Source organism: Alligator sinensis, unplaced genomic scaffold (assembly GCF_000455745.1).
Source record: "Alligator sinensis unplaced genomic scaffold, ASM45574v1 scaffold85_1, whole genome shotgun sequence".
Taxonomy (NCBI): Eukaryota; Metazoa; Chordata; order Crocodylia; family Alligatoridae; genus Alligator; species Alligator sinensis.
The window spans coordinates 218,415-236,651 of record NW_005841891.1 but is presented as its reverse complement, the minus strand read 5'-3'; the positions used below and the strand labels follow the sequence as shown (position 1 = coordinate 236,651).

Here is an 18,237-nt window from a genome sequence, read left to right as displayed (position 1 = left end):
TAGGGAATAAGAGTCAATTGTACCAACAATACCTCCAAGAATTTAACCTGACCCCACCAGACTAGGAAATGCCCCGATATGTATGAATGTAAGGGCATGCTAAGTAGCGGCATAACAAAATGTTATAGCCACAGAATTGTTTTAAAAAGCTCAGAGCTTTTTAAAGAGCCTGTTCACATAGACTACTGAAAGCAGCAAAAGAATTAAATTCAGTAGATTAGAGCAAATTGTACTTGGTTATAAACACAACATTACGTTAGGTGGGAGGCTGAGACGTTCTCCATTGGGCAGGGTCAGCAGTTTGTTGTCATCCAGCACAGAGTTTAAGTTCTCAACCCATTCAGGGTCTACATCACCATCAAAGATAATCCACTGCCGTTTCTGCAGCTCACCCCTCACGTTGTCTATAATCCTAAATTGAGAAAAGCATTTAGTGTGGGTTTAAAGACTTAACCACAGTTTTCACTATGCCATTAATACATCACACGGTAACCCCTTAAATTTAAATAAAATGCTTTTAAAAGAGACTCACTTTCTCAAGACATGTGTAAACAAGCCATCTGTCCATTCTCTGGTATTTGGGTCCAAAGTACCATAGAGATGGTCTTTGCTGATCGCTTTTGGATCAATGATGTGTGCAACACCTTCCACACCCTCCAGCCGTTCAAGAGCTTTTAAGAGTACTCTCCAAGCCATGGTCTTTCCACTTCCAGAAGGACCCACCATCATCAACCCATGATTGATCTGGGTTATCTGATAGAGCTGAAGAACCTGTGACAGAACAAGATTTGCTGGTGAAGTCTTGCACTTTTGTAGACTGACAGTATTACTTTAAACTAGACAATGAAAGGACTTCCCCAGGTTCTAAAGAATCTCTGCAGCAGAGATTCCTGCTTTTAAAAAAATTGTGAACTATGAACGGTAAGTGTAAAGTTTTTCAAATCTACATTTGAAAATGTACAGCTTCTGTAATTTACCTTTTCAACCCACATGCCACCAACGTCCTCTCCATCCCCATATGTAAGGTACATTTCCTGACACACTTTCTTGAGCTCCTCTCGCAGGGCTGTCATTTCACCACGATGATACTGTACTCCAGGGAATACATCGGAAAGGAGACTGAACAGAAGTGGGATATCTTCTGCAACAAGCTTGGGTACCATCGTTTCACAAACACTCTGGATCAGAATCTATGTAAAAATTTAGGTTTTGATAGGATAAGTTAAAAGCAAACGTGTGCAGTCAGCTTAGTAGAAATAATTTGATAGTGTTGTATACTTGGACTAAATAGTTGCATATTCCATGTCAGAATGTATAACTAACAAACCTCAACACTAAGTATTATTTCACATCTGTGCGGTCATTTATGACAGTGTTCAATCTTGATTGCTAGTACACAGGGAATTTAAGACCAACATTTCCTTTAGCTGGTAACTGTAGGTGCTCAAAACAGGGGTGGCCAACCCGCAACATGGGTGCCACAAGTGGATCTAGGCAGCCTTCATGTGGCAAATCGGGGAGGGGGATGGCAACAGTGGCAGATAGGTGGGGGAAACAGAGCAGACCATGAGATCAGGCAGGAAGCAGAAAGGTGAGAAGCAGATTAGGTAAGGCAAAGGGATCTGACAGGTATTCAGGGAGGGTATAGGGCTTATCTGTGACATCTGCCAAAAAGATTGCCTCCCCACTGGCTTAAAATATTACATGTCAAAATGGATTTCTAAGCATGCAATATGGGAACAATATTAGCTAAGAATAATTTTAAATATTAAGTGAAAATCGTTGATGAATACAAGCACTATTCCTCAAATCACCGATTAAAGTTTCAACTGTTTATTGTGGCTAATACTGAACCATTTCACAAGATGTAGGAAATGCTAAAAATAAAATGAGTAGATCAATGTTTGCTAGATAAAGCATCTGTTTTACCATGTTAGAGTGTTCATATGCACTTATACTGTACTTACACCTTTACAGTAACTAGTTCCTTAAAATTCTGTATATACTTTACCTCTTGCTCTGGTAAATTCTCAGCAATTTCACCTTCATCAACAACTTCACCACGTTCTTCCTTCTCTCGTTTTATCTTCTGAATCCTCTCCCTCTTCACATTACCTGCGCTAACCAATACGCTTTTCAGGGCTCTCAAGCCAAAGTCATAATGGCTTTGAGAGGACAGTTGTTCATCACATAGTCTAAGCAGAAAGAGACAAGAATCAGATTAGGTAAAGCTCATCACAAGTTTAGTGTTCAAGAATAGTTGCTGCAGATGAAAGATGCTCCTGCAAAGCTATTGTTGGTATTTGCCAACATTAAATCTGAAACCTAACAGTGCTCTTTTAAGGATTTTAGCTTAGACTTGCATGTACAGCTGTTACTCACTTGAAGAATGGGACAATCTTGTTGGCAAGCACTTCAGCAGTACGGAAGCCTTGGGAGTATAACATGACTTGAGCAATTAGCTGTCGGTCTGGCTTGGTCATTGCCAAGCTACGGAATAGCTTCTTCAAATTGTCAGGAAGATTTGATCTGCCTGCATAGCCAGGATTCATTGTGATGAAGATAGCCATGTCGGGGCTCACTTTAACTTGCTTGTTCAGCAGCTCACAAGTTATTGGTGCAGAAGCTAAAGAGAAAAAAAGATTACATACTACAAATTCAGCTGGTTCTCTTTTAAGAAAGTCAGCTCTTAACACAGAATATTTTCTTAGCATCCTACTTTGTTTTGTTTACAATCCAGCTAGCTCAATTAAAACTTCAAAGTGACTTCCCTTCCACAGTTTAGAAGCTGCTTATACCATTAGCAAATCTCTGGCCAAGACAGTGATGTTTCTGCCCCCTCTTTTTCAGTTAACTATGTCCAGAGCAAAAGCAATCTTTAGATATGCTGCACAACCATTAGCAGAGAGAGAAAAAAAGAGAGTCCATACTTTTGTCATAATTTGGATTGCAATGTTCTCTCAATGCCTCCTGGATGCACTGAACTTGCTGAGAAACAGCAGAAAGCATGCGCTCCTCCAGTCTGTTGAATTCATCAAAGCAGCCCCACGCACCCACTTGGCAGAGCCCCACAAAGATACGTCCCATTGCCTATGGGTAAGGAAACATACATAGAAGTTACATTTGTACTCCTTCACTATATGCAACTGAAACTAGTCTGTATTGTTTTATAGAGACACACAAGTTAGTGTCAGTCAAGAATCTATGCTTTCAGTTGCAACCCCCCACAATGTCTCCCCAGTTCAAGTCATAATCTAACTAAAGTGCAATTACAGTTGAGTAATAAGCTTTGAGAGGATAATAAAGCAAAGTGCCAGATATTAACCAACTAAAGAATGGGTGTACTAGTAGAGCTGGTCCAAAGAAAAGTATTATAGTGCAGCATTTTACTTTAACTGTACTTCTTAATTTAAGTTTTATGCTTCTCATTTTTTTAATACAAATCTTCCAGGGTCTGGAAATTGAAGGGCTGTCTCAATAATGCATTTTTAGAAACCTGCATGTCTACTTTTGTTAAAGCAATGCTAAGCATCAGAATCTCAAATTAGTTGAAACACTAACACATCAAGAACTAGACAGGATCTGGTTGACAGGCAACCCCTTGTGCTTATGCGAACTTCCACCAAGACAGACATCTCAGTTCAACTGCATAATGCTCATGGAAGAGCCATGATAACCATCTTTCAAATTGCTCGTTGTAAAACTGAAAGTCTCCTCTTTTCATAGTCAATTACCCCTTAGAAAGGATGTAGGCAACTGCTGCCCCACCTCATTTTAGGCAGTAACTCTGCTTTAGTTACATCTGTTCAAGACAGTTGCAATTTGGCCATTAGAGAAAACAGTCTTTTCGAAACCTACTGGTTGAACATCGTGCCAGAATAAATACTATACCTGGAAGTCAAATGTTTCATCACAGTTGAAAACCAAAACAAAGCGTCCAAGCTGGTGTCCAAGAGCCTTGACAGATTCTGTTTTACCAGTACCAGCAGGACCTAGTTTTGGAAGGGGACAGGCATGTTAGTCTCTTCACAGGCATGAAAAAAATTAATCAGTATACATGTGAAGCATTGCCAATTTAATCAAGCTAGTGTTTTCAACTACAGAATTTTTTTCATTGTAGAAATAGCAGAGTCTACAAAGATCATCTAGCTCAGGGGGTGTCAAACTCATCCAAGCCCGCAGGGCACATGATGGGTCCAGAGCCAGTCTGCAGGGCAGATCAGGCCCCACAGACCAGCCCCACTCAGATTCAGTGCACAGGGCTAGTCTGGTGCAGTGCACACTGGCCCTGGTTCTGCATGCTGATTTGACATGTGGGGCTGGTCTGCAGGCTCAATCTAGACCAGCCCCAGATTCAGTGTGCAGGGCTGTCCAGCATGGGTGCCGCATGCAACACACCCGAGACTGGCCCTATGTGCAACATACATGCCAGCTCTAGCCCCTGAGCTGTGTACAGCCTGTACAAGATCAACTCCATGCACTGCATGCAGTGTGTGGGGCTGGGGCCAGTGTGTTGCATATGGCACACCAGTCTGTGACCCATAGGTGGCACTGTAGGCCGGAGGATAGGGCTCCGTGGGCTGTATCTTGGACACCCTTGAGCTTCTCATCCCCCCTGCACTGAGGTAGGATAAAGTATTCCTAGAATATTACAGACAAAAAGCTTCCAAGTGCATAGGATTCCACAACTCCTCCACATAGCTTGTTTCAATTTCACTACTCTAACATTACACCTCAATATTCAACCTAAATCTTGGCTTGAATTCAAAACCACTATTTCTTAATCACCTTTGTTCTGCTATAAAATATACAGCACACTTCATCTTTAATGTAGAAGACATACTGGGAATAAACACACACTTACCAAAGGGTGATCCTCCAAGTCTTGCCTCCAAGGCTTGTGTCATGGTCAGGTAGCAGCGGTCAGTAAGAGGAGTCTGCACTAGCTTATCCTGAACACCAAGGTACTCAAAGCCATAGTTGAATTTGGCATTTGCCATCTGAATGGACAGCTGTTGCAACACATCTGTCTGTTTTGGGTCAAAGTAGAATCTCATCTGACTGAGCCACTCGAAGAATTTGGAGTTGTCAATCTTACTTTTGATTAGAGATCTTGTAACATCTCTTTGGTGCACCAATTCTGTGATCTGGAGAACAAAATCAACTTGTTAAACGATACCAGGCATAAGTCACATATTCCAATGCTACTAAGTCAAAGCACCTCAAATGAGCTTTCTATTTAGAAATCCATTCTTCTGGGCTACAGACCTAATTTTTATCTAGTTTGAAGAGGCGCTATTGAAAAAGGTCACTTGTTGCTGGCAGGACTACCAGGCTCTACCATCTCAGAGAAACTTCAGACTTAGTTCTGAGACAATGTGATTAGCCCTTGTGGAGCATAGGTTGCAATGGATACATCCTCTCTTAGATCCGCAAAGGTTATCCTATCAAGGACTTCTATGAGTTTGTGAACAGCTCCACTGTTCTTCTGGAAAGAAGTTCAAGGAAACAACTCTACCAATGCCACTATCACCTTTAGGAACAGAATTTATCTTTCTCTTTCTGCTGAATTCCCTAAAATTTGGAAGACAAGCTAGTAGCAAAAAGTGCTTTGCTGTTCACTTTTATATCCACCAAAGCCCACCACACAACCAAAGACTAATTTGAGCTCATCCTACTATAAGCTGGATATAGTCATTTCTACTTCCAAAGGTTCTGAGGATCTCTTCAAGGTGGCTATGACAGATTATTAAATCTGCATCAAATCATTTACCATCAAAAGTGGAGACTAATTAGTGTATTCTAAATATGTGTTTGCTGAATTATCTTTCAGACTTTGTGTAAACGACATTCATTTGTAAGTTATTTGTAGAAATAGGTGGTTTTGCTCTCAAAGCTTGATGTGAACATTCATCAAGCTAGATTAGAAACAATTTTAGTGAAACCAAGATGCACCTTTAAAGATACTGAATGACTTAGATTGGGAAGGGAGTTTTGCTTACCAAGTGCTCCAACTTCCTTCTGCGGAGAGGCGGTTGTTCCATCAACACTGAATCTGCCAATACATTCAGCGTGACCTCAACATTAGCCAGCACAGAATGCAGAGGGCTGCTGTCACCACCGCCACCCATGCCATTCAGAGCAGACTCCACATTCTCTGACCAAGCAATCTGGGCTGACAGGACGACAAGCTGGGCCTAGAACATTAACAGTTAAAATTGTCAGGATCCTCTCTTCCCATAAGAGGGTAGCCAAACATTAATATTTCTCAAGTGATTTGACAGATACCTGATATTTGTCGATCCAAGAAATATAAGTAGCTGGATCAATGGAGGTTGCTTTACCAAAGATTTCTACTTCTGTAACAGACTCAGCGAGCAGCTTAGCAAGGGTGACCCTCATTTCTTTTTCCACAAGTGTAAGCCACTCGTTGATCTTGGGGTGTTCTGTGATAGACACAGGTGTTTTGAACAGCACCTGAAAAAGGAATAAATTTAAAGTTACGCTTTAGTTCAAGCTATGGACACATTTTTCAAACTTAAATAAAGAATCCTTCCTGAAGATGCAGCTATACCTCCTCTCCTTCACGGGAGGAGATTCCCAGGACAACAGTGTTATCTTCGTTAAGGATGATGCTAGAAACTCCAGCAAACATTTTCTTGAAGTGTTTCTGCAGCTTGGCTACATTCTTGCTGTTCCCGATAATTTCCAGTAAATCCTCATCACCAACAAAGTAAAACCTAGAATTAGATAAAAAGTTTCATCATGGACCAAACCTGCATGCACAAAAGTAAATTAAATTTACACACACAACATTTTGAGTACAAATAACTAACTTTATAAGTCTTATAACTGGGAAATAAAGCAAGTACCTTGTATGATATTAAGGCTAATCTCTAAAAGATTAAAACTTGCTTTTAAAGAACTAGAAGATAAACACACACTAGATTGTTGTGCAGTTCCCTTCCTTCATACACCTTACTCTGAATACTTCAAAATTCATTCCTTCTGCTATAGGGAATAAGCTAACTGAAGTTCTTCCTCCAGCTTTTTCCAGTGCTAGGGGTTTATTTTAATGCCACTTCTGTAGCACAGACTTCTAATCTAGAAGTATGGAAGTTACACATTATGGCTGCAATTCAGGCACCACTGAATTGATGATTGAAGGTGAAATAGAATGCAATATAAAATTTGAATTCAGGAATGAGAGCTTAGCTTTGATTTTTACTTATTTAGTTTAACTTCTAAAACCTGTATTCTAGTTAGAATCAGTGTCAGCTGAAACATGCCATTAAACAATGCTTACTACTGAAATCATACACTTCAGCTACCTTACACTGTGTCAGAAGTGATCAGTAACTTTTCAGAGAGACTATGATTAAATTCCTTAAAGCTGTAGAAGACAGTTTCTGTTTTCAAGTAATGACTTAATAAAAAATTTGAGGAACACAGTGCCTGTATTAACAACTACTACCATGCAAGCATCCATCATGGTAAATTTTAATCCAACGCTATCAATTGGAGATGAAATTCCTTACCGAGGGAAAGATGATCTCTCTCTTTCCAGATATTCTCCCAGTGCCTTCTGGATCTTTCCAAGCAAGTCTGCCAATCTTTCCAATGATCTTTGTACACCTTGGATATTAAGAACATCCATCACAAGCGGAGATTTGGACACCTTTTTCATGAGTGCCAGAAACTCAGTACTGATGCTAGAGGTAAGAAAGGCATTAGCAGATTAAGTGAGGAAGGCTAGGGATATAATCTCAAGAACTAGTCTGGATATCCTGGCATGTGTGACATCTATGAATGCTCTGCATTATTGTGCAGCAAGCTGTATGGAACTCTAAAGACTGATTCCAGCTAGAGCTCTCCCCAGATACCCAGGAAAAATGGTGGCAATTAATTCACTTGCTGATATGCAGACACCTGTACCTGAATTCAGTGAATTTACACATTAAGAAAGCAAGACATGGAGCAAGACCTACAACTCTGCCCTGTTCTCATGCCTCAAGACAAATCTCTGGGATCACCGCAAATCACTGGAGAACCTATTTGAACTCAGGCAAAACCTTGCCTGAGGTTTAGACAAGATAATATCTATAAAAAAAAAAAAAAAAAAAAAAAAAAAAAAAAAAAATCGGCCTCTTGCTTTAATTCTTTTCTCGTCTTTTGATAGCTAAACTAAGTCGCTTTAACAAGCCGTGCTATCACATTGCATTCTTCAGGAATCTGCCAGCCAAAGCCTGTAGTAAGGCTAAAACCAAGCTGGATTTGTGGGATATCAACTGCTGGATTCTATACTGGAGGTGGCAGGCCTGACATTTGGAAGGGGTGGCAAAATGTATAGCTTGGCCTGAACCAGAAATACTAAGAATATTAAAAAAAGAGAGTGTGTCACGTCAAAGTGTACCTTTGGAACCTCTGGGTTTCAACAGGAAGCAAATGCTTGATATCAGCACTACCAGTGAAGATACCCTCAAGGTAGACCCATCGTCTCTGAACATCTATCCAGACATCAAAGAGAGCCATGATACGATTCAGTTTGTCTTCCCAGCTAAGAGCATCTTCCTCAAACACCTAGAGGTTAAGCCAACCATTAGTATTCAGCTTACCTTAAAAAATTACCTACAAGTAGGCATTACTTTTAGAAGTGGGATAAGTTAACATAATAAAGCTAGCTTAGTTAGCACTGGGATGAGAGGACTTTTTGAAGTGATTTAAACCACAATGTAATTGCTCTTGTACGTGATAATTTGTCAGCACTTAGCACAAAGACTATCAGTTGAAATATTAAGATAGAATTGCAAGCAAAGGGAGTCAAAGAGAAGTGGTTTTACATTATACCTTGTAGTATGGCGATAGCTTCATTGCAGACACACTGTTGATGTGCTCTTTGACTTTGTTGAAAAGATCATCCCAGCCACGAATCAAACGACATTTGTTCTGATAGTTAACCAAGTCCAGTTCATAAGTGTTCCACACTTCTCTTATCTTTAAGGAAGAGAAAAGAAAATCAGAAGGCCTTAATCCTGATGCATTATGTTCTAAAATATAGAAATGAGTTAACTGACTTTCTACTTCAAGGACTATAGGCTTAAACCTTGAACTACTTTAAAACTCTTTAAAAATGGACCTAGAAAAAAAAAATGAAAAAGGTGAACTAACTGAATACAGTAGTAACTGAATTAATATGCAGGAGTAGTTCAAAAGCATTTTCTATTTCCCATCTTAATATTTTAAGAATAATTTTAGCAATTTTACATGAGAGTTCTTTAACTCCAGTACACTTAAAAAGCTTTATTTCCTTCCTGAAGCAGTTATCTTTGTGCAAGTGCCATGTTATGAGTTCTGACGGCATTTGCTGAGTAACCTAGAACTGAAAATACTGCAGACGTTTTCACTTCCAGCTTCCTCTGTATTCAACAGCCCACTTCTAACACGTGTTCAGCAAATCAAAATTCTTCCCACCCTCAAGATAGGTCATATACATAGCAATATACTAGCCTGTTTCAAGAACTCTTCCAAAGCCATCTCTCCTTGAGCCACAAGCAGCACATCTTTGACAATTAATTCATTTTTCTGCAAGTCAACATCCCAGATCTGTCCCAGGGTTAGTTCAGAAACAACCCAGTTAACATGAAGTCTCTTCATCAGCTGTTTCCAATGACGATCTTTAAGAGCTTCAGATTTCAGCTCAATCACCAACATGTTTATCTATAGGGAGAGAAGACTGGAGTCAGATAATGCATTTAAAATGAAATTTAAATTAAGAGTAAATTAAATATACCAACCTTCATGTAACCCTTCAGAAGTCTCTGAACATATTCATAAGAGGCATACTGCCGCAAACGAGCAGGAAAATTTTTCAGTTGGTTCAGTAAGCCATCCAAGTTTTGTCGAAGCTGTTGGTAAAGAAAAAAAAAATAGAAGCTGTTAAAGAATTAACCTGCTACCAGCTGCTTGCAGTAAATAGAATGGATAGTACAACCATCAAGTTTACTTGTAATTTGTCATCTTTATATTTGTTAAGTAAATGCCTCATGTTAAAGTGGCAATAGTAACATTGTCTAGTGCCTCAAAATCCACAATGTTGTTAGAAACAATTCACAAACGTGTAAAATACTGTTAGTGTTCTATGCCCTTTAAACATCCGAATAACATACTAGATGGATCAAAATCATATAAAAGTCAAGACCATTACTTATAGAGTTAAGAGAGAATATTAAAAATTGGGGGGTTTGTTCTATATCTGCTTTATAAAAGTTAGTGTCTCTTTTTGTAAGTTGCTCTGAGCCTTTGTTGAGAAAGTGGCATAAAAAAAATAAATCAATACAAACTATTTAAGGTAGATTCCCTAGGCATTTCAAGAACATGCATCATGTAAGTACTAAAACAACCTTTTTGTTAATGAAGCTGAACAAGCATTTAAGAAATTACAATTTGAATAAGTTGACCTGAACAAGAATACAACATAGCATTAAGTCCTGTTCCCTTTAGATATGGCCTGTATTTTTTCATTCTTATAAATCAAGATGTGCACACAAGTTTTGTAAGCTTAAGCAAGCTGAAGCTTAAGAAAGAATATGCACCATGTAATATGGAAGATTATTCCACCTTGTTCAGGTCTTGCCCTTCTACCTCTCTGCCAACAAGATGGCAAGAGAAGCACTAATAGATTCTGGTTCATTTCTGAGTTAAGCATGGGACTATATTCTAATAGCCCAGTACTTAAAATGGCAGGACGAACTTTGGAGAGTCACCCCATTCAAGTAAGTGAAATTATAGCTTCTACATGTATGAAAAAGTACCTTGCGAGGTTGTACTGAAACCCAGGGTTGCTCTTTCATTTGATCAATCTGCTCCCAGACCTTGGAAAGCTCAGACCAGACTCCTTTGAGGTCCTGCAACTCTTCAAGAGCTACCTGTTGTTCAAAGGAACATGTCAAACTCGCATCAGGGGTATAATGGTAGGGATAAGGTAAGCTAAAGAATTCTAAAATCCACGAAACTCAATGGTTCAAGGTACAGTGACAGAACAGAGAGACTTTACCAAAATTGTGGGAGGGGGAGTGGAAGGGGTTTCTACTGAGGTTTAGGGCAATTTCTACAGTGAGGCTAAGGGCTGAACAGGTATGAAGACACACAGGTGGACACTTCCACTCATTGTGAAAAACCAAGCGAGAGAAGAGACCTCTGCTGTCTTCCAAGGCAAACATTCCAATACATTCAGAGAAAGAAGAGGTAGCCTACTTAATTTAAACACTAATTCTAGTTGCCGACAAAAAAAATTTAACTCATACCTGCACACGTTCTTCACTGCCACTTAGGAGTCCAGTGTCTGTCAGTTCCAGGGCTTCTTTGGCTTTTGCACACTTCTCACGATCATCTTTCAGCCTACCAAATTTTCCCTCATAAATTGTAAGTGCCTGAAGAGCTTCTTCTGGACGCAAGTTTCCCTAAAAAGGGCCATGCGTACAAATGTTAGATTCAACCTTTTGAATTTAGCTATTGTACAGATGGTAAGCCTCATCAGAAGTAGCACCAGAAGAACTGCATCTTTTTGTCAGTTCTAAGGACTTCTCCATTTCCCAACGTGTTAAGCATGTTATTGCTCCCATCCCCAGATGAGTAGGGTTGTAAACAAAGCAAATGTGATCAGTTTCTATTTACACCTCTTTGTAAACTTAATCTCAGCAATATCCTTCTCTTGCCCTTTGTGAGGGTTTGGGCATCTTTAACTAGCTGTATCAGTTTCAGAAAGCAAAAACTAAGATAGGGGAAAAGCGCAGAGGTTTTAAATGGAGCAAGGTAAGATAAAAGGCAAGTGCCTCTTACAAGGTTCCTGAAATTTCAGGAGAGTTCCATTTATGAATCAAAATGAAACAAAGCAAGTAAAGCCCTGTTTATTTTGAAATTTATTAGCTGTAAAAAACAAAGTCAAGTACATCTGAACTTACTGTCACAGGCTTTGTTTTCTCCCAATCTGTCAAGAGGTCAACTGTGCGGCTCTCCACTGCCCGGTCTTCTTGGACAATCTTCATTTGCAGGTTTGCCACTTGTTGCTGAATGGCAGAATCCTTACGACGCATGATGTCATTGAAAGCACCCCACTCTCCTTCAATATTGTCAATGTACAACCAAGAGGAAGGGAACTGGAACCGCTGTTTCTCAAGCAAGCGCTGACCATTGCGGTAAAGCTACAAGCCACAAAGTGATCTTAATACGTAACTATGCAAGTAAAATTTCTAGCCATATTATACTAAATATTAATGCTGGTTTACAGCTTAGGGCACATTACGAAACTCTCCAATCAAGATTCCAGTTGAGTTACTAGGCTTTGACAGAGTAATTTTTCAGTGGGCTTAGATTAGGTATTATATCAAGTCTTAAAAATGGCAAGTGTTCAGTACTGCCAGAAAGCAAGCCTTTAGTAGGAAATAAATAACTTACCTCAACTTGTTTTTCAAACTGTTTGATTTTACGTTTCAGGGACTGAACATACGTGATGAATGTCACTGCATCTGATGTGCTAGCAGTATCCACTGAATGCTGCTCCAGCTCTTGGCGGGACTGTTAAAAGGAAAGAGTCTGTAGTTTCGAAAACTAATGTAGTGAGTTGGTCTCCCAATAAAGGAATTAATGAACTGTTCTTACCTTGGAAATCTGCGAATGGAACTCAGTCATGTTCTGGCCTAGCATTTGACCAAATTTGCTGAGTACTTCCTTATGCCAGGAGTCATATTTCAAATTCACTTTAGATTGTACCTACAAATAAATAAATAAATAAATAAAGAAATAAATAAATTATGGCATAGTTTGGTTACATTGTTTGCTGATCCCGTAAGTTTCATTTTTATGCGTCTTTAAAAGGGAAGGAGGGGGAGAAAGCTTGATGCACTAAGCACTTACCTTGCCATAGTCTATGATAACAGGTCCAAATTCTTTCCTGGTTTCTGCATTGTCAAAGGTTCCTCTGGCCTTTCTTATCTGAACTAAGAGGGCTTGCCACTTATTTAAGTCTTCTCCCAGACGGTTGTATATATTTTCAGCTTGCATATCCCATAAGCATTGGTACTGCAGCCAAACCTAAAATACATAAGAATCTTTAGTGTAAACAGCAAGTTTACAAAATACTGAAACTTGCCTATTTTAAATAAACTATTATTTTTGGCTGACTGGCTACAGGTTGGTTTACAGATAAATAAGCACTGAAGTGCAAAGAAAGGTGATGGCCAGAAAATGCACGTTGAGCCATCAGTATCAGAATGCATATCTTACCTTGACATACTGTTCAACCTCTGTTACAATTCCCATGACTGCAGAATAAGATTCCTCCAATGCTGCAGGGCCATCAGGCATCCGTGTTAAAGCATTGCGATAGAACTTCTCTTCCTCCGAGAGCTCATAGTGCACACCCACCTAACAGGATCCAGATATAAAATTAGGATGCATCAGGTTCATGCTACATTTAAACAGAATTTCAAGTACTTCCAATCAGAAGAGTCTTTGATTCATACATACAGTTTTTATCATGCTTACCTGGTATCTCTGACTTTGGATTCTGGGTAGTGATAATATAACCATCTTCCAGGAAAACATTTCTTGATACAGCTTGTATCTGCAGTCTTCAATTGGCGGATTCAAGTAGATGACCTGGTTGGTTATTCTCAGTTCATGCACAATGTTCTGCAGAAACAAAGAAACCTCACATTCAGCTTCATTTTGCTAAAACAAAGATGCTTGGGGCAGCAGATGTCTAACATACAAAGTAACTTTTAGATAAAGATCTTTCAATCTAAAATAAATAAACAAACAAACCCCCCAAAGAACAGTAAATTTTGCCAATCTAAAAAGTAAATTTAACACTTATCCCTTCCTTTCCCCATCTCCAAGACCAATTGTAAAGCAGTTGTGGATAAAGATTAAAGTTATGTTTTAGGGCAATATTAATTGCAAGTAGTTTTACTTGAGATTTATAGGAATTAAACCACTTACTTTGATTTTTGGCTCCCCACCAGGCTTGTGGCTGACCTGGGGGGCATCTGTATCCATGTCAACTTCTGCTTTGTCATCAGCTTGTCCAAGAAGAACTTGGGTCCAAGCTCTCAGCCCAGCTTGTAGACGAACCCCTAGTATTCTTTCAATCTAAGGGAAAACCACATTTTAATCAAATACAGTATCTTTCAAGACTCTTGCATCATGTATTTGCTTCCCAAAATCCTTGTAAGTTCCAAATGTTGTAAGACTGCTCTGAGACAGAAATCGGGTTTTAACTTGCTTCCCTAATTGATTACATCACATCAATTCTGTTTAACCCTCCTCAAAAAGGAAATTGGATCGTGACAACCATTTTAAAATATGGACTTGGAAGAGAACGTAAGCAATGTGGAGAACTGATCATTTGTCTTATTAGCTTAAGTAGCACCAGCTATATTACAAACAGTAGTCTTACTTTGTATTAGTGGAGCAATACCATGCCCACTTAATTCAACTATCATTTAAGCCTTGTGCTGTTATCCTTCTACCTCAAGACTTGAAAGCCATTAATTTCAATAAGTAATGGTACCCTGACAATACAGACCTTTCTTGTAGGGTCAATACCTGCCACAAGCTGAAGTCTGAGAACTTGGAAGTAGCAGAGAATTTCCCTATGTCACCTGAATGATAAGCCAGGTTGACAAAACAGACTACTGTGCAACCTTTAAGAATAATGCTGAGCTGTGTGTTCTGCCACCAGATGCAACTCGGGCATCTTGCTATGGTTCCAGAGCCAGGAATTTGAGCATTATTTTAGATTCATGTCAAAGCCTGCTTCCTGCCAACCCAACTGTATATGGGTAGTTGGTCATTCCAGTGTTAGAGTCAAAAGGTGGCTGAATGTAATGCTAGCCACATCACTTGTATGCTACTAGTAATAGAACTGGTGTGCCTACGCCATGTTAGCTCAAAGGGCTGTCAGGCCCAGGCAGACCATTGATATACCTACTGCAGTGAAACCTACCTCCATATCCAACTTATTGACCCAGATAGGTAAGTTGGAATAGGAATGAAGATTCAGGTCATCCACAGCTTTTTGAACTCTGTTAAGGATTTCTGAGAAAGTTTTATGATCATACATGCAGGTTTCCAAAGATCGAACTTCCAGGTCTATTTTCTCTTCAATGATGAGGAGATCATCCACCTGAGGAAATAAACATTTGAATGGTATTACTTTGATAGCAATAAGCCAGGTTTCATTTTTAGAGCATCATTTCTCTCTGCCTAGAGATAGATAGATGCATTCATTCCTATAAAATGTGAAAAACCCGTGCTTTATTTTTCCCCTGAAGTTTTTTTGCTCGGCATTTACTGGGAAGTTCCCACAGCTCAACACAAACATCTTTATTTAGACCAGATTAGTGGACATTTTTTAGCTGAAATAAGATACCTTTTAAGACCCTATGCATATATTTTTCACTGTAGAAGCCCGTTTAGTACTGAGTGGGCATGTCTACATGAGATGCTTAATGTGCAGTAGGCTAAGAGCACTGCACAGTAGCATGCTGGGCAAAAACTGTGCTAATGCTTACTACGCAGTAAGAGGCACAAAAAAACCAAAACAGGCACCAGTGCTACTGCACATTAACTGTAGGTACTGCGCATTTAGTTAGTACTTCATTACGTACTAACTAAATGCACAGTAACTATTGTGCATGAATGAATATGTAGACACGCCTAGTAACAACCTTATTTCGGTTACTTATTGTAGCCACTTCACTCTCTGGGTAGAGTTTGTGTATATTTTTGTATTTAGGACTAGATAAAGTAGTATGACCCACATCTTATTCAATTACTAATCAATGACTTTGTTACACTTTGACATTATGTCAAATCTAGATTCATAGATTGTAAGGGGTTGGAAGAGACCTTGCAGATCATCTGGTCCAGTCCCCCTGCTCTAGGCAGATTACAGATTTAGATTAAGTTGTCATAACAGGAAGGTAGCTGCTGTCCCGAGCAATATACAAGCCAAGACTGACATACTTTGGGTTGCACATTGAACTTAACCCTCACTGTTATGCACAGGGTTACATCAGCAGAACAAACCTTTTCTTGGAAGTTGAAGACCGTCTCTGCCAGACGCTGTACATACGGATCAAGTTTGTACGATTCCCACACCAGTGCAATTCCTTCAGCAATCAGAGCCTGCACTTCTTTCTTCAGACCAGCAACCAAAAGTGAGATAGTGTTACGTTCTTCCACTTTCTCACAGGTCCGTTCATACGTGCGGACACTTTCGATGAGGGAAATAGCAAAGGGATAGAGCTGGTTTGCCTGGTGAGCTTTGTTGACAATTGCTAGTGGAACACGGAATCCAAGCCATTTGAGGTTGCGGACTTCTTTTGAAAGAGTGATTATTTCTGGAAGGAAGTTGACTTTTAGTTTGAGAACATTTCCTGTTCGGCCCCTGACACGAGTGCTTTCAATGGTGAATATACGGCCAGACACACCAAGGTTGCGCTGCTGAACTTTCCTTGCCCAATCATCAAATATTTCTTGAGTGTTGAGCTTCATACGGAAGCTATCTCCATCTTGCTTCAGCTTCTGACCTTCAACGTGATTCTCCCAGCCTTTACCAAGGACATCTTCAACACGCTTCATGTATGCTGTCAGTTGCCTATCAATCTGTTTGGCCCAGATGATAGACCCAGAAACTGGAGGCAAGTCACGGACATGACTCATCTTACAAGCTTGACTTTGTGGGTATTGCACCTTGAATTTATCATGAAGAGACTCAATATCATCTTTTACACGTTGGATCAATTGTGTTTGATATTCACGAATAGCACCTCGAATGTGAGGTCTGACAAACAAAGCGTTGAACCGAGAGAAGATTCTGAACATTTCATTGGCGTTCTTTGCTGTGCCAAGCTGATCTCGTAAACGGGCAGTGATTCTTGTTTCAACTCTATCAATTCTTTCATCATATCGCTTCATTGCAGCCTCCCAGGCTTCTGTACCTTCCTTGGAAACATCCAAGCCATCTACTTCCTTGACATTCTCATAAGCAAGATTTACTTCTTCAATGGCATTAGCATCAGCAGCATCAAAAAGAACTTCTGCTACTTTCATGTCCTGAGGTTCAGGTACATCTCCTTGATTCTGTTGGGCAACAGCAGTGACCTGCATAAAGAAATCAGTTTATTAAGCACTACAGGACTTAGTTTAAAGATGGCTTAATCATGCATGTGTAAGTCACAGATTTTATGTGGTTATTATAAAACCTACAATTAGTTTGATATTTAAAGCAAAATACTTAGCTATGACCAACTAGGTACTTTAGAACCTTGAAGGGCTAATGAAATTTGGGTAGCTTTTGTTAATCTGAGAATAGGACAATAAAAGCCCCCAAAACAAACAGGTCCCACAGCACTATACACTACTTACCAAAAAACAACATTCTTACTGTCGGGACCGAGGGCGGTCTAAGGCTATGGCCAGTAGCCCGGACCATCAGGTGGGGTTTTTCCACGACGGAGTACAGTTAGGCACGGAAGCGTATTGGTTGTACAAAGAAAGCTTTACTCACACTGCCGATGGTCACAGTGCAGGAAGGAAACTTGCTTGAGTTACAGTTGCACACAAACAAACAGAAGTGAGATCTCTTGTCGAACCGAACTGAGATGGGTCGTGGATGTATGACTCCGCACACTCAACATGGGGGTACGTCAAATTTTCCACTATGACGGGGAGTGGTTAGAAGCTGATCAGGCCCCTATGTCCTCCTCCAAGATGCACGTGGAGTTTGCTAGGCTCCACAGCGCGCTTAGAGTTCCCCACGAGATGGTTGTGGAGTCCTCCAACTTGGGTGGAAACTGCTCTAACCTTTTATATGGCTAGCGAGCCAAATGCTAGCCGCCATGTAGGAATAATTTAGAATTGACCAATAGTGGGACACTAATTTGCATACGTGTGGTGGGAACTCTTTTGCACTGCAGCTGAGAAATCCACCGTGCAAAGAAAGCTCCATGTGGCAGGAAAATTCCAATGTGCCGAGGCACTAAAAATCATTGGGTTACGACATGCCCCCTTGCCGATGGCACAGCTGGAATTCTAAACCACATGCGCGTCGTTTGAGTCATCATGAGCTCTCGCAGCTGGTTCAGAAGTTAAACGGTTAAACAAATTCAGACAACAAAATAAGTTCGTCCTCTAAGGATCGAATCAGATAATAGCCGGCAGTAACACACAGAT

General features: G+C 40.0%; 1 protein-coding gene across 1 annotated transcript in view; it reads right to left on the bottom strand.

Annotated features, from left to right (window-relative positions):
- Positions 1-18,237, bottom strand: part of DYNC1H1 (dynein cytoplasmic 1 heavy chain 1) — a 62,847-nt gene that overhangs the window by 32,381 nt on the left and 12,229 nt on the right. The window contains exons 8-34 of the mRNA XM_006018060.2: positions 16,090-17,166; positions 15,005-15,184; positions 13,999-14,148; positions 13,543-13,689; positions 13,282-13,422; positions 12,913-13,089; positions 12,658-12,768; positions 12,454-12,573; positions 11,961-12,200; positions 11,304-11,459; positions 10,812-10,925; positions 9,795-9,905; positions 9,508-9,717; positions 8,848-8,994; positions 8,414-8,580; positions 7,539-7,712; positions 6,575-6,740; positions 6,289-6,477; positions 6,003-6,197; positions 4,865-5,147; positions 3,892-3,992; positions 2,931-3,090; positions 2,383-2,626; positions 2,012-2,195; positions 978-1,190; positions 533-771; positions 256-412 (exon numbers count right to left, since the gene is read on the bottom strand). Of these exons, the coding sequence (XP_006018122.1) occupies positions 256-412; positions 533-771; positions 978-1,190; positions 2,012-2,195; positions 2,383-2,626; positions 2,931-3,090; positions 3,892-3,992; positions 4,865-5,147; positions 6,003-6,197; positions 6,289-6,477; positions 6,575-6,740; positions 7,539-7,712; positions 8,414-8,580; positions 8,848-8,994; positions 9,508-9,717; positions 9,795-9,905; positions 10,812-10,925; positions 11,304-11,459; positions 11,961-12,200; positions 12,454-12,573; positions 12,658-12,768; positions 12,913-13,089; positions 13,282-13,422; positions 13,543-13,689; positions 13,999-14,148; positions 15,005-15,184; positions 16,090-17,166 (5,553 nt within the window). The remainder of the gene's footprint in view (positions 1-255; positions 413-532; positions 772-977; positions 1,191-2,011; positions 2,196-2,382; positions 2,627-2,930; positions 3,091-3,891; positions 3,993-4,864; positions 5,148-6,002; positions 6,198-6,288; positions 6,478-6,574; positions 6,741-7,538; positions 7,713-8,413; positions 8,581-8,847; positions 8,995-9,507; positions 9,718-9,794; positions 9,906-10,811; positions 10,926-11,303; positions 11,460-11,960; positions 12,201-12,453; positions 12,574-12,657; positions 12,769-12,912; positions 13,090-13,281; positions 13,423-13,542; positions 13,690-13,998; positions 14,149-15,004; positions 15,185-16,089; positions 17,167-18,237) is intronic.